Here is a 16,886-nt window from a genome sequence, read left to right as displayed (position 1 = left end):
AAAATAAATTTGAAAATTATTTGTTTTAGAAAATATTTTATTTTTGAAATTAAAAAAATTGAAAATAATAATTATATTTTATTTGTTGAAAATTTAAACAAATTTAAAATATTTATCTTATTCCTGATATTAAAAAATATTGATTTTAAGAGAGTTCAAAATATAAAACGAGTTTTTAAATGCAAGCTGATTATAAACCGATTTATAAATACAAATTGATTTTAAATTGAACGGAAACCGCTTTAATGATTAACTATATTTTTATTAAAGTGGTTATTGAAAACTGAACTGATCCAGTAATATGGTTTGGTTTAGGGAAATTCACAAACCATGAATATCCATAATGCAAATTGTTATACACAACTTTTATGATCGTATTTTGTGGTCAAGAGGAACTACCCCATTGTAGATGATGATGACTCGCGGCCAAACTATCTATTCTTTGAAAGTCAATTGGAAAATGGGGATAAAATATCTCTTGGTAAGAGCTTCTACGAGTTTTATTTTTCATATCTGAAAAATTATGAGGAGTTAGACTAGCTACTTCATAGAACTTTAATATGATTTATCTCAAGCTCTTTTATTGGACAAATGACTTTAGCCATACTTTGCAATTATAAGCCTCTGCTCAATACTGGATAAACATCCTTTGTTTCTCCAAAGAGTATTTGAAGCCTAAGATACTCTCTATAATTGCAATCACCTCTAATCCAAACAACCAAACATAACTTTCATTATCGTATATTGTGGTCAAAAGGAACTACATCATTCTAGGTAGATGACTTGCGGGCCAAGCTATCTATTCTTTGGAAGTCTATTGGAAAATGGGGATAAAATCTCTCTTGGTAAGGGGTTCTATGAGTTATCTTTTTCATATATTGAGAAATTATTAGGAGTTAGATTAGTTACTTCATAGAACTTTAATATGATATTTCAGTAATTGATTAAGATACTTGATCTCTCCAAAAAGTATTTGAGGTCTAACATACTCTTATAATTGTAAGCACAATTGACGGCCTACCTACCAGGAGACCAAGTTAAATAAAATGGCTTGGGTTCCCTTTGATATTGAAGAAAATCTTCAACCAAATCCAAAAACTCTGCTCCAACATTAACACAAATGAGATGACTTTTGGCAAAATTAACACTCAAATCAGAAGCAAGCTAAAAAACCTGAAAGAAAAATTTAATATTTCAATTATTTCAAAGTGAGGACTTAGTAAAAATCAAGGTGTGATTACATACTAGAATAAATATTTATGGGATAGAGAAGTGTTATAACTCATGCTCAAACATGTTACATAAAATATTTTCACCATTACATCACTATTATGTAAAAAAAGGGACACCTTCCTTATACGAGTTATTTTGTTATTGGTCCTTGTTAATTTATTTTGTTTTTCCTAAACTTATTTTAAATTAAATGTATTTTTAATGAGAGAGAGCGTGAGAGAGAGGGAGCTCAAGAACATCATGGCTGGACACTAGTAACGCAATGGAAGGGACACATTCAACGTCAATATCAAACAATAACTTTCTATGTGACAAACTTTCCAGAAGAAACTAGCGAAGAAATACTATGGAGGAAGTTTTCCTAGCGGGGGAGATTGGCAGATATTTTCATCCCAAAAAAGAGGAACAAGCATGAGAAGAAGTTTGGATTTGCAAGATTTAAGGTGAATGCAAACATCAATTATCTAGAAAGGTATCTTAACAAATGTTGTATCAATCTTTATAAGGTGAGGGTTAACATTTCAAGATTCTCAAGAGCAAAAGATTATGAAAAGCAACAATAAGGCGTGGGACAACCACAGATCATTACAAAGAATGGTTTGGGAGCAAACTTAAGGTTAATGAAGAAAGGATCCTATAAAGACAAAAACCATAGGGACAAAACCGGTGCACAAGAAGGAATAAAAAGGTGTGCTAGGAAGGAAATATCATATGCACAAGCAGTGGTGGGGCAAGGAAGACAAAGGCAACAACAACAGGAAAACAACACCTCAAAGATGGATGCAAACGATGAGTGGAAAGGCATGAGATACAAGTCAAAAATAGAAGAAGAGGCATCGCTGGAAAATGGATACGTAGGTACTGTTCACAAGGCGGAAGACATCAAGGGATTACAAGAAAAGTTGATGGAATCAAGGATCTATTCTATGTCCATTAGATACATGGGAGGGAAAAAGTGTTTATTTGGCATAGATGAAAATGAAAACATGCAAGCGTTGGTAAAGGAAGAGGAGTCATCATTAAGGAAATGGTTTAGCTCTATTATTCAATGGACACCAAATGAATTATATGGGGAGAGATACTGCTGGATTTGCATTCATGGCATACCTTTACATGCCTGGAGAGAGGAATTTTTCAAACTCATTAGCGTTAAGTTTGGTACATTTGTGCAGCAAGATGCTATGACCTTATACAAAGATAGATTGGACATGGCAAGAGTGCCGATTAGGACTACGTCAATGACGACCATTAATTCATCCTTCAAAGTCAATATTGATGAACATCTGTTCTTAATTAGAGTTATGGAGGATGCATTTTCTCACCTTTTTGTTGTGCAAGGAAGACATGTTTTGTTGGAAAATGAAAATAGTTCAGATTCAGAAGATACAATAATCCCAGCATCATGTGATGAATTAGATGGGAGAGACGTCGCGGAAGCTCAGGGTGAATGGGAGGATTTTGATTGTCAAGCATCTAAAGTTGATGATGATGACATGGCATTAAGATTAGATAGTGAAATAAATGCTAATGTCCAAGAACATCTAACGGTGAATGGGGTGAATGATTCAGACCTAATGTCCAAAGAACCATTGAGTGCAAGGATTGAAGCATTTGAAGTTTGTAATACGGTGGGAGAACTGACTTTTTGGTTTCTTTTTTGCAAAACATGTTGCGGTTAGCAAGAGTCGCCACCGACTTTTATTTATCCAATTTTATTAGGAAAGGCATAAAAGAACATGAAAGACCTTTAAAAGATTTTGAGTTAGGGGGGTAGGTTATACAAAGGGAAGGTATTAGCACCCTTTGTATCCATGATTATCCATGGACTCTTAATTGCTTAGCTCACTTCTTTTGACTTGTGTGTGTGCGCGTGTGTGTTTGAAAAATATTTGGAGTGCCATCAGTAAGGCATACTTTGTAATGATTCTTGTACAAATGTATACAAAGTATTGTCTGAAAATATTTTGTTTGAAAAAGTGAGGTGTGAAAATGAATTTGGGAGTGAGCAAGCATTTAGGAGAACCTACCCACTAAGTAATAGTCTTTCCTATTCTATGTATTTTCTGTTTTGGAGATAGTATTATCCATACCATTAGTTGGTAGGAAATCCTATCTATTGGATGTGAAGGGACAGGCGTAGGGTCATCGAATGGTCATAGAAGGCAACATGTAAGGATACCTTAGCAATTCGAAGGGACTATCATCATTTTTTTCGAAGGGTAATCGAGGGACAAGATCATCCTTTCGTAAGCAACTCGAAGCATCATCGCGGGACTATGATCTTTATATCGAAGGTATTATGATGATATTAATTGTAAGCGTCTTTTGCTAAAGTATCCCTATGCTCGAGGGATATGACCATGTAATCGAAAGGCAACAAGAGGGGTTACCCTAAAGGTGAGTGTGTCAATTCAATTATTTCATCTTGAGATTAGGTTAGCTACTGTTTAGTTAGTCTTGCCATACAATCCTATTAGTCATACATTTAACAGTTAAATAACAGTCATAAGGTGCAGAAAGTAAATTGCGGAAAGTAAAAATCCTATGCTATTACATGGCTTTGGGAGAGTTACATAATCGGGGAGTGCGGAAACCATGAGGAGTTACATAATTCAAAAATATGGAAAGTAAATCCTAATTAAGCTATTATAAACTCTGAGCAATTACATAATAGAAAATGTGAATAATTAAATAGCGAATGAGTCGAAGAGTCGGGAAATGGATAAAGGTTTTAGAAGAGAGGATGAAATTAGGGTTGAAAAGAAATTAGGGTTAATGTTAATCTAAATCTAATTTAATTAATGAAAACAAATCTAATTATCTAATTATGTACAAATTAAATTTAATTAAATCTCTAATTGATTTTTATTATTAAACCCTAAAATATCTAATCAAATCCTAATTAAGGTTAATAAAAATATGTCAAGAAATTAAATCAATTAACCTAAATATGCTATTTTGGTATTTTTTATGATTAAAAATAATTTTATAACCTAACAAATTAAATTAATTTAATTAATTAAATAAAATGGGAAAGAAAGAAAAAAAATTAATTGGTTGTCTAAAATCCTAATCCTAATTAGTGGTGATTTAATGGTTAGAAGAATTAGTGATTAAAAGTTAATTAAATGATCAATTAAAAGAAGAATAAGAATAGAAAAAGTGGAAAAAATTGATGAAAAAAGGTTATAGGACGCTGGGTATCGAACCCAGGTCTCTGGGGTTGCCAATCCACGCTCTTGCCAATTGAAAAAAAACAAACGCGCGCGCTCTGGCTACTGTTCATCTTCTTCACTTTTGACCTGGATTGTTAGCTACAGAGTAGCTACGTTTTTGCTACGAATTAGCTACGCTATTTTTGTAGCTAATACTTGCAAATCTCAAACTCAAAAAAATACATGAATAAATTGCAACTAAGGGCATGGTTCGATTGCAAATTTCCTTCTGAGCACGATGGTGGCCTTTGTTTGGCCTGGAACTCTCTGTAAGTATGAAAACGAAAACGATGCATTCTCGTGCCTTAACAATGGCACCTTACGTTTTATGCATCAAAACTCCACACCAATGGTTCAAAGCTTCTCTAAATGACACCAGGAACTCAAGCATATGATTAGTTTAAATTAAAACACGTTAAAACGCAACATATGAAAATCAAGACATGAATGAATATGTTGAATTTGATATGCACATCCCAGGAGTTATGAAGCTTAGCTATTGATTCAACCTTACCCTTTAGTACCTCAGAAGTGGATTGGGATGGTTGGTTGCCTTTGAATCTTGCTAGACACCAATTTTGCTCGTGCTCCTCTTCTTAAAGATTTTTTCTACTTTGAAAACCCTATTCCTTTGCAATCTTTCGTGTCCTTGCATTCTGAGTGTCTTGTGTATATATATGGGAACAAATTAGGGCAATTGTTTTAGAAAGAAATCAAATCTTTGGAGAGGTGGAAATTTGATTGAAAATATATATTATTTCTTTCTATTTTTGGCTATTCTCTCTCCATATCTTGCACCAACGAAATTACTTGGTCCTCAAGGTATACTTTGGGCCTCCATGTGATTAAAACAAAAGCCTTATAATTAAATTCAATTATTTTTGTATTTTACTTAATTTATTTGGCTTTTAATTGAATAAAATTTAAATAAATAAAGTGACAAAAAATATGAATATGGTTTTATGGGTCCTCATTTAGGTCATGGATATGTCTGAGATCAAAATCCTAGGCCCATTAGTCCAAAAACACAAAATTGCTCAATTTGGGTTTTATGCATTTCTCACTTTTTGATCAACTTGTACCTATTCATAACTTGCTCAATTCTCATCATATGAAAATGTTATTAGAATTTTTCGAAAGCCCGTGATGTCCTCTAAAACCTCCCTTTGGTTTTATCTCAATTGAGTCTTCCATGTTCATGTACACTTCTTTGAGAAAAAGTGACTTTTTGTTGACTTTCAAAAGGACCTGTAATGTTTTGGCTTATATCTTTCAAATGAAGCATTTTTGGCCATGCTCTTGGTGTGACAAAGTTGTAGAGAATGGAATTTCCTTCATAATGAGCTTTGGTTGAGAAATTTATGAGGAAGTATGTGAAAGTTATGCTTAGTCAAAGTTTAGTTGACTTTCCTTTAGAAACCCCTAATTTAGCAACTTTGACTTTTGAGGATCTTTGAGCTTTTCTTGATGAATCATGATCAACCCTTGATTAAATGATGAATGTAACCTCAAAACCTTGATGTTGACCAAAAATCTTGGAGGAAAGAGACAAAATAGCAGTTGTGCAACATGCAGAGGCGACTGAAGGTGCCTAATTCTAGGCCCTTCGATCGCTCCAAAGAACTTCTAGCCATGAGTTATGATTTTGTCTTACAATGTGAGAGGACTTGGAGTTCTTGCAAAGAAGAAAGGGGTCCAAGCACTTATTGAGAAGCATAAGCCGACAATGATATGTATTCAGGAATCAAAGATGGAAACTTTTAGCAAGGTTGATTGTGTAAAACTTTGGGGTTCCAACGAATGTCAATTCATCTATAAACCGGCTGTTGGTTGGTCTGGAGGTTTAATCACCATATGCGACACAAATATTCTATCTTTATCTAACTCGTTTTTTGGTAATCACTTTGTGTGTGATGAAGGTGTTTGGGGGAAAGACAAATTGGATGTGCTAATTATCAATGTTTATGCCCCCTTGTGAAGCAAATAAGAAGAAAGATCTTTAGGAGGAGATTCTGGTGTTTTTGAGACAACAGAGGGTGAAGAGATGGTGTTTAGTGGGGGATTTTAACTCGATCAGAAATGATCAAGAAAGAAAATCAAATTCTTCATCCCAACGTCATGGCGAAATGAGGCAATTTGACAAGTTCATAGTTGAGTCTGAAGCATTTAATTTACCACTGATAGGAAGAAGATTCACTTGGTATCAAGCAGGAGGAGTCTCTATGAGCCGTATTGATAGAGTATTAATTTTAGAAGAATGGTTATTCTCATTGTCCAATTCCTCGCAGTGGTGTTTGGATAGAGAAATTTCGGATCATTGCCTAATCTTACTAAAAGAAGTTGTTCAAGATTGGGGCCCTAAGCCTTTTGGGATGCTAAAATGTTGGAAAGAAATTGATGGATATATAAAATTGGTTAAAGAACTGTGGGAAGGCTTGAATTTCAAAGGGTGGGGAGGGTACGTTCTTAAAGAAAAATTAAAAGCTATGAAGAAGGGGCTTAGGGAACGGCATGCAAAACATTCTCAAAACCTAGGAGAAAGAATTAAAGAGGTCAAAGAAGAAATTAAGAGGTTTGAATTAAAAGGTGAAAAATGCAAATTTATCAGCTACAGAGACCATGTCACTTAGAGACTGCAATGCCAAGTTGTTTCAACTTTCATCCCTGCATAACAATATCCTCCATCAAAAATCAAGACAAAAATGGTGAAAAGAGGGCGATGCAAATTCACAATTCTTTCACGGGTGTATCAATCGAAGAAGAAGGGAAAACGAGATTATCAGTTTGGAAATGGGAGGAGGGAGGATATCATCAGTTACAGAATTAAAGAATGGAATATCTAAACATTTTGAAGAGCACTTTGGACGCAAAGGGGGAAATGTTCTATCGTTGAAGAACTTCACTTTCAAGCAAATCTCAGCGGAGGATAATCTGCTCCTTACATCAGAATTCACATAAGAAGAAATAAAAATGGTAGTGTGGGATTGCGAGGATTCAAAAAGCCCGAGTCCCGATGGAATCACTTTTGACTTTATAAAGGAATTTTGGGAATGTATTTAAGTAGAATTTATTTGGTTCTTCTCTGAATTCCATGATAATGGTCGAATCATGAGAGGCGGAAATAACTCGTTCATTGTTCTAGTTCCAAAAAAGGATAACCCTGAATGTATATGAGGCTTTTGTCTCATATCGCTAATTGGCTGTATGTACAAAGTATTATCTAAAATTTTGGCAAACAGATTGAGAAGCGTCTTACCAAAAATCATTTCGGAAAATCAATCTGCTTTTGTGAAAGGGAAATAGATGTTGGATGGAATTCTAATATAAAACAAGCTGGTTGATGAGGCAACGAAGAAAAGGAAGAAATATACGTTATTCAAAGTCGATTTCGAGAAGGCGTTTGATTTTGTAAATTGGAATTACCTTCAAGAAATGCTGCAATGTATGGGCTTTTGTTATCAATGGAGGAAATGGATAGAAGAATGTCTACATCCAGCTTCGATCTCTATCCTCGTAAACGGAAGTCCTACCTGAGAATTTTGAGTCGAGAAAGGTCTAAGACAGGGCGACCCCTTATCCCCGTTCTTATTTCTGATAGCAGCATACGGGCTAGGTATGATGCTGAGTAAAGCTGCTCATATTGGCAATTTCGTTGGGTACAGTTTCGGTAATCAACCTACGAGACTATCTCAATTACAGTTCGCTGATGATACATTAATAATGGGACCTAGCACTTTTGAGAATGTTACTACCATCAAAGCAATTCTACACTTGTTTGAGTTGGTATCAGGAATGAAAGTAAATTTTCACAAAATTCGCATCCTAGGAATCAAGACATCTAATTCTTGGATGAATAAATCTACAAAGATCTTAAATTATAAATTTGGTTCGCTTCCATTTACATATTTGGGGCTACCAGTTGGAGCAAATCCGAGCCCCGGAAGCACATGGGAACCAATTATTGATAAGGTGAAGGCAAGATTATCAAGAATGAGGAGTTAGAATTTATCAATAGGAGGTCGTTTGGTGTTGTTACGTTCTGTCCTGCCTGCAATTCCAGTGTCCTACCATTCGTTCTTCAAGGTTCCATAAGGTATTGTCTTGAAACTCGATTCTCTCTTTAAACAATTTCTTTGGGGTGGGTGTGAGGACATTAAAAGAGTGAATTCGGTTAAATGGGAAAAAGTATGTACGGATAGGGAGAATGAAGGTTTAGGAATAAAAAATATTAAGATCTTTAACGCGGCACTTTTGGGAAAATGGGTGTGGAGGATGAGAGTAGAGAAGGAGAATCTTTGGTATAAAATTCTTAAATATAAATTGATATTCGGTTAAATCATCATATTCTATTTTATCGAAAACCTCCAATTCTGGAAGTCAAACCATCCATAATAAAGTGTGGAATAAGTTTGTGCCTTTAAAAGGGTTGGTGTTCGCTTGGCAAGTCATTCAAAACAATATCCCGTCTAAGGAAAATCTAGTTAAAAGAGGTATTTTAAACACGAATGCACATTCTTGCGAAGGGGGTTATGGATCAATCAAGTCCACTTCTCACCTTTTTCTAGAATGTCCTATCGCGTTTAAAGTTTGGTTGGATATATTCTGTTGGTTGGGAGTTACCGCTGTTTCACACAATCATATTAGTGCCAATCTTAATGCATTTTCTATAGTAATACAGGGTAAGAAAAGTCAGGAAATTGGCCTTTGTATTATTTGGTTCGCTTGCCTTTGGAGCATTTGGAAGGCTAGAAACGCAAAGATCTTTCAAAATAAAGTTATTTCTAGCTCATCGATTGTAGATGAAACTAAGCTCCTCTCTTGGAATTAGATGAGAGTTAAGTCAAAACGCTTTTGCTACAACATTGTGTAATGGTTAATGCCTCCGCTCGAATGTCTTGAAGCTGCAAGGTGATGATGATTGTGTTTTAAAAGCCAATTTGTTGTCTCTCTCTTTGTCTCATTCTGGGTTTTTGGGAATGTTATGAGTATCAGTGGCTTTGCATTCGGTAGGTGTGTTGGCGTGTTTTAATCTTTTTTTGTACTGTAGCTGGTGTATGTGCAGGCTGAATTGATTTGTATGCTGAAGAATGCATATCAAGTGCGACCGGGTGGTATGCTGAAGATTGCATCTCAAGTATGACCGGATGGTTGTTGGTTATAGCCCCTGGCGTGTTTAAAGCATTTCAGTGTTTAACAGTTTCAAGAAATCTTTTCACAGTGTTGGAGTTTATATGTGTGCTTTTGGTGTAATTTGTTTTTGGTTCTGCTGCGTTTGCTACTTCTGTCATGTTCGTGTTGCAGAAGCTGTTTGCTACTTCTGTTTGCCAATTTGTCTTGCTGTCTCGGTGTTTTTCAATTGTAATGGAGTGTTTGCTTCTTTTGTATTGGTTGTAAACTAGAAAAACATACCATCTTTTGTAACTATTGTTGGTCAACATTCCGTAGCATCACTTGTGCTTAGAATGTATTTTAATATATATATATTTATTTGGCTGTTGCAAAAGAAAATAATTTAATTTTCTCATTTTCTAGAAATTGAATTCACGACATTCAACTTTTTAAATGTTTAGCTCAACTACAATAGAAATAATTTTTTTTAGTAATTAAGACAAAAGAATAAGAATAAAAAACAAAAAAAACATATATTTCTAAGTATTGAAACCAAATAAAATAAAATTACAGTGATTAAGGTTACAAAAATTCATAACATGTTTAAATCTTTTATACTAATATGATCATAGTAATAAACAAAATATGTGCTAAAAATTTATAACATGTTTAAATCTTTTATACTAATATTTATATATATATATATATATATATATATATATATATATATATATATATATATATATATATATATATATATATATATATATATATATATATATATAATGAGTGATATTCTTATTTTAAGAGTAAGTGTAGAAGAGTTTCTTCAAATCTAAATCGTTGATTTTTATTAATCTAATAGTTTTGATTAATTTATTAAATATAAAAATATTTTCAAAAATAATTAAATTAAAGTCATTGGATTAAAGAAAATTAATGGTTAAGATTTGGAGTAACTCTTCTACACTTACTCTTGGAGTAAGAAACCTTTATATATATATATATATATATATATATATATATATATATATATATATATATATATATATATATATATATATATATATATATATATATATATATATATATATATATATATATATATATATATATATATAAATAAAAGGGATATTTTTACTCCAAGAATAAGTTATCAAGACTTATTCCACATCTTGACTATTAATTTTGTTTACTCTAATAGGTTAATAATAATGAGTAATTAAATATGGAGAGAAAACTAATACTCATTAATTTTAACCATAAAATTAAAAAAAAAAATTAATGGTTAAGATGTGAATTAAATTTTGATATATAAGGACATATCAAATGAGAACTTTGGTTATTATGAGAACTTTTAATAACAGCCATACGATTTAAAATCAATGGTCAGATATGCATTTAAGTGATATGTATCTAAATCGGAATCTATCTATTAATTATTGTCTCTTAAGTAAGTTATCAAGACTTACTCTTCATCATGACCATTGATTCTTCTCAATCTAATGGTTAAAGTTAATGAATATTATTTTTCTCTCTCCACATTTAATTACTTATTAATTTTAACCATTAGATTGAAAAGAATCAATGGTCATGATGAGGAGTAAGTTTTGATAACTTACTCTTAGAGTAAGAATATCTCTCCTTTTATATATATATATATATATATATATATATATATATATATATATATATATATATATATATATATATATATATATATATATATATATATATATATATATATATATATATATAAAAGGTGAACATATTAAAGTATGTCAAACAATAAAATGAATTTTCTTAGCCATTAATTCAAATCTTATTCGGTTTTGACATCTTAACTTATTCTCTTAAACCCAAGAATTATTAGTAAGCTTATAATTTTCCTTTAACATGTTTGAAATAAATAATTGTTAGTTTTTGAAAGGTTATAGTTGGAAAATTAGCTTTTGGTTTCCATTAATGTAATTTAAAAAAAACATTTTAGTTTTTTAATATTTTAAAAACGGGTAGTTTTGGCCTGTTTCTTTTGAAAAAATATTTTATGTGTTATTTTAAAATATATATTAATTTAATTTATTAATTAAAATATATTAAAATTCTATAAAGTAAACATTAATATTGTGAAAAAATATTTTTAAATTTTAATTGTTTATATATATATATATATATATATATATATATATATATATATAATTATTCACTTATTAAATTTTTATTAATAATTAAAATTAAAATTAACATAAATTTAGAAAATACAAATAAAAATATTTTATAAAATAAATAAATACTTAAATTTCATAAAAAAAAATTAACATTATTATCTCCTTTCTCGTAATTTTTTGTCTCTGTTGAAAAAGAAATTGACCTAATTCTACAATGTTAGCTTAGCTGAATATATTTAATTGGAGATACACGAGTTTGAATATGTGATACGTTACTTATTCATAGGGCTGGAAATGAGTCGAGTCGAGTCGAACTCACATCAGCTCAGTTCGACTCGTTAAAAATTGGCCAAGTTCGAGTTCGAGTTCGAATTCATGACGAACTATCTTTTTAGCTCAAACTCGACTCGTTAATAATTGGCCGAGTTTGAGTTCGAGTTCGAGTTTATCACGAACTTTTTTCATCTCAAACTCGACTTGTTAAAAGTTCATTAACATCTCGGTTGAACTCGTTAGGTTTATCTTGTTAGGTTCAACTCACTTATTTCACGGACTTTAAATTAATATTTTTTAAATAAAAATATATAAATAAAATAAAAGTTATAAGATTGAAATTTATACGATGTTAATTTTATTTATATAATTATTTGTAGAAATATTTTGCTCACTCGAGAATATAAATTATCAATTAAAACCGTTAGATTCAAACAAAATATGATACTAAGATTTAAAGAAAATCTTTAAACCTACTCTTAAAGACAAAATAATCTACCTCATATATAATCGAATTGACTCATGAACCTAACGATTCGAACTATGTATAGTTCAAGTTCAGCTCATTTAGTTAACGAACTTAGTTCTTAGCTCATACTCAACTCATTTGGTTCATGAACCTAGTTCAACGATTTAATTTTCAAATCGAGTTTCGAACTATTTTCGAGTTAGTTTGGTTCATTGTCAGCCTTACTTATTCACTTTTAAAATATGATATTGTGATCATTAATCAATTTTAATAAAATTGTTTTTTTATAGTAATTAGGTAGGTCGAGTGGGTGAAATAATTCAATGTGTTTGTTCATTTAAATGAATATAAATGGTTGTTTAACCTTAATACTTGGCGACGCTATTCTTAATTTAGTAAGTTATTGATACTTATAAATTAAAAATTTCAAAAAAATTATGTAAACATTATTTTGTTAATAATTTATTTTTCTTCTATAAATAAGAAATAAAACTAAATCTTCATCATTTCAAACTCAGTTGTTTTCAATAAGGGGACCTGCTCTTGTATTTTTTTTAAAAGCTTTCTTCGAAAGTTTATAAAAAAGGGAAATGAGAGTTTTGGACGAAAAGAAATACAAAGAAATTTAAATAAATAATAGTATAAGATAATATATAATTAATTATAATTATTAATTTTTTAATATTTATAAAATTATAATAACATAAATTTAATTTGAATATTTTACAAAAATCCTCAAAGTTTTTCTTTAGTACTATTTTTAAATGATCTTATATTAAAATAATTTTATAAATAAAGAAAGATAAATCTAAGTCCTCTCTTTTTCAAAATTTTCATTTCTTTTTAACACATTCGTTTTTATCTCAAAATATTTTTCTTTCTTTTTTTAAATACTAAAATAATGTTTAATAAAACGGAAAAAAAAATAGTCAAGAAAGTTAATTAATTTTTTTATAACTTAAATGACAAAGTTGAGAAGGAAAATGAAATGAATGATTATAAAATATTGCCTACAAAATTAAAAGATTTAAGTAATATTAAATTATTTTAGAATTAATTGATACATATATTAAGAATAATAATAAATAAAATTTGTATAAGACTATAGTACCCACTTTCTTACCTCTGCATTTTGAAAGAAAAAAAATCATCATACATGAATCCATAATTATGCAGCAATAATACTTGTACTAGAACCATACCTTATAGATATGCAAGTATTCATACTCTTTTCGGTAATTATATTTCTATTAAAAATAAAATATCATATTATTTTAAAATTTTAATAATATTAAAAAAATTCAAACATCTTATTGTTTAATTATGAAATAAATATTTATATTAAAATGTATAATAGTCTATTAACAATATATATTTTTTAAAATTTAACATACATTTTTATATAATAATATAAATATTAATTATATAAAAATATTATTTATGAATATGGAGTATTAAGATGCTAGTATCTGTTTTGTCAAAAAAAAAAGAAGATGCTAGTATCTGTATTTATATCTGCTTATTTTACTAGATTAGTAGTACTCTTGTAGCCATTTTGAGAATTTTGGTGGTATTTGTTGTGTTGTGGGTGTTTCTTGGATACCACTGAATATGGTTGTCATCTCTAATATATATTAATATTATAAATTATTTTATGCTGTCATTTAATTACTTCATAGATTTTTGTAACATTTTTAAAAATATATATAATATGAGATAAAACAAAAAAAGAGTGCAATACAAGACCTAAAGGATGAAAACTGTCAATAGAACTCATGTCTTAAACAACTTATAATAACAAACCACCACTAGAAAAAGGATGAAAACAACTTATAATAACAAACCACCACTAGAAAAAGGATGAAAACACTCAATTCAGGATTGGCTCATGAAAATAAATAATATTCTGAAGCCAATTAAACAAGAATTGAAATATAAATTTTATTTTAATAACATATAAAATATAACATAGGAACAATTGTGATGTTTTGATGATATAAAAGTTTTTACAGTGATATTTATGTCATTATAAATTTTTTATTCAATTATTTTAAATTGAATTTGGTGTAATAGGTACTCAACAAAATTCTAGAATACACACCTCTTTTTAAAAAAAAATTATTAATAAACATTATTGGTATAAAATATTGAATAAAAATAAATTAAATCTCTTAGTATTTGACTCATAAACTATTAAAATAACTTAATACTCTTCTCGAAATAAATATAATAAGAAAAATATTTTAAAAGTTAATGTATTTAGTTTTGATTTTTAACCATATACATTAACTTGTTTATATAACATTTTTGTTTATACTTTCCTTTAAAGGGAGTAGATTGTTAAACGACTCTCCCATTCAACTATTTAGTTTTTCACAATTGAATGAAAGAATAATTTTATAGATTTAATAGATAAAAAAAGTAGTTTAAAGATAAAATTTATTCATAAATAATTTTACAATGTGATTTCACAATCATAAAAAACATTTAACTTAGTACATCATAATTTTTTTTCTTTTCTTTTTACATCATAAATCTTTTTAAATCTTCCACATAATTTATTATTATGTGTTTGACTATAATTTTTCCTTAAAATTAAAGTTCAACTAGAAATAATTTTTTGGTCTTTATTATAAAAAAAGACCATTCTATTGTACAAACTTGACCGATACTCTTTCTAGTCTTATTTATAAGAAAATATTTATTTTTTAAATTATTTAATAATTAATATATATGATTTTTATATTGTCTAGATACATTAGTTTTTAATCTTTTCTTAAAAATAGAATCAGATATGTCGCGACGAAACAAGACTCTTAAGAAGTCTCATCGGACGAGGAACCGAGGATGTCGCGAATAATTTGAGGGTCACGACCGAGTCGAACCGCTTCAAGAACTTGCTCAAACACAGAAACACGACATGGGATTCGAAGCACACCATTATGTGTGTAACCGTATTCTTGAACTGATAGGTTGAGGAGGTTCATGAAAACCGGATGATTGAGTATCTCTGCATTGAGGACAAACCGCTGCATTTCTTCTCCCACGTACACTGGAACATGACCCTCTGGCACATGATCTGAATGGACTGATTCAGCACGTTGCGGTTTGGTTGAGTTGGATCGGAGAAGAGAGTCACTTATACAGGAGAGTTTGCGAATGAACTGTTTCATTGCTTTCAGAGCCAGAATTGTAGTAAAGAGAAAGAGAGATAATGAAAAGTATTAAGAATGAAAAAAAGAATACAACTTTTTTGCGAGTATTTTAAAATATGATAGAAATGGATGGGTAGAATATGGACTGTTGGGGGATTTATATAGAGAAAAAATTATTAAAATGGGTAAAAAACAATTAAAATTAGAGAATACTTTTTTTATTAAAAGTATTTATAATAAATGACATAATGAGTTACGTATTTACAATTTTTTTTGTCTATTTGTCTAATTGTTAAAATTTGGTTTCTTGTTAGTGAGATGTTACAGTTTTAAATAAAAAATAATTGGTAAAAAATCGGGATGGAGCGGGGTATGCTTTGTTAAAAGTGCGAACTTAAAATCTTGCTTCCTAAAAAAATAAGTGCAGGGTGAGATGGACTCGTGGACATTGAACTTTTTAAATCTAAAAATGGTAAATTTTAATATTTATACCCGTATCTGCAAGAGTCCAAAATAATTGAGGTAGAATATGGCGAGTATATTAAAGGATGTATGTAAGCCTAAAACTTTGATCTCCTAAAAAAAAAATGCAACTAAAATAAACATATCTGACGATCCGATATCGTTTTACCGCCCTTAATCTAAACTACTGAGTTACAATTATTTAATACAACTATCAAAAAAAATATTAATTCAGATATCCAACCCACATTGAATGTCCACATACTATTATTTTTGTAAAATTTTTAACCATTCAATTTTTTAACAAATATCAACATGTTGAATCTACATGTTGAATCTTTGAGATTTACTGAATCTAACATAAATGAATAACACTTTTAACTTTTTAGATTTCTTAATTTTTACGTAAGCTTTTTCATTTTCATCCACCTCAGATTTTTTTTACTTTAATAAGCTCAATTTGAGCAATTTTCAAAATCCAAAGTTTCAAATTTCAACAAATTTTCTCACAAACCCTATATCCCAACATCCTGTCAAAACCAAGTCCAAATTCATGACCAATAACAACAAAAACAACCGAAGAAACAACTCAGTTATAATTATATATGAAGACAAAAAATAGTGAAAAAGCAAATAGAAAAGAGATTACAACAATTAAATTGTCTATAAAAACTAAGTTATAAAATTCAAATGCATGTTTGATTTGGTTTTTGAAATGTATCTTTGATTTGGCTTTTGAAATGACGAAAAATAATTTTAGAGGTGTATGATTCGTTTTGAGTGATTTTAATATGTTTGGTTA

General features: G+C 29.8%; 1 protein-coding gene across 1 annotated transcript; it reads right to left on the bottom strand.

Annotated features, from left to right (window-relative positions):
• Positions 1-15,256: 15,256 nt before the first annotated feature.
• LOC131617025 (auxin-responsive protein SAUR71-like) lies at positions 15,257-15,727 on the bottom strand. Its single transcript, XM_058888414.1, has one exon. The coding sequence runs from the start codon at positions 15,638-15,640 to the stop codon at positions 15,284-15,286; it is 357 nt and encodes a 118-aa protein (XP_058744397.1). The 5' UTR covers positions 15,641-15,727; the 3' UTR covers positions 15,257-15,283.
• Between the last annotated feature and the right edge of the window lie 1,159 nt (positions 15,728-16,886).

Source organism: Vicia villosa, linkage group LG7, assembly GCF_029867415.1.
Source record: "Vicia villosa cultivar HV-30 ecotype Madison, WI linkage group LG7, Vvil1.0, whole genome shotgun sequence".
In the NCBI taxonomy this organism is placed as follows: Eukaryota; Viridiplantae; Streptophyta; class Magnoliopsida; order Fabales; family Fabaceae; genus Vicia; species Vicia villosa.
Note: the sequence above shows the minus strand (reverse complement) of the source record. Positions and strands in the feature narration are given on the sequence as shown.

What these genes read in the sequence shown, in the direction of transcription:
- LOC131617025 (XM_058888414.1), bottom strand. Translation starts at nt 15,640, where the DNA reads ATGAAACAGTTCATTCGCAAACTCTCCTGTATAAGTGACTCTCTTCTC.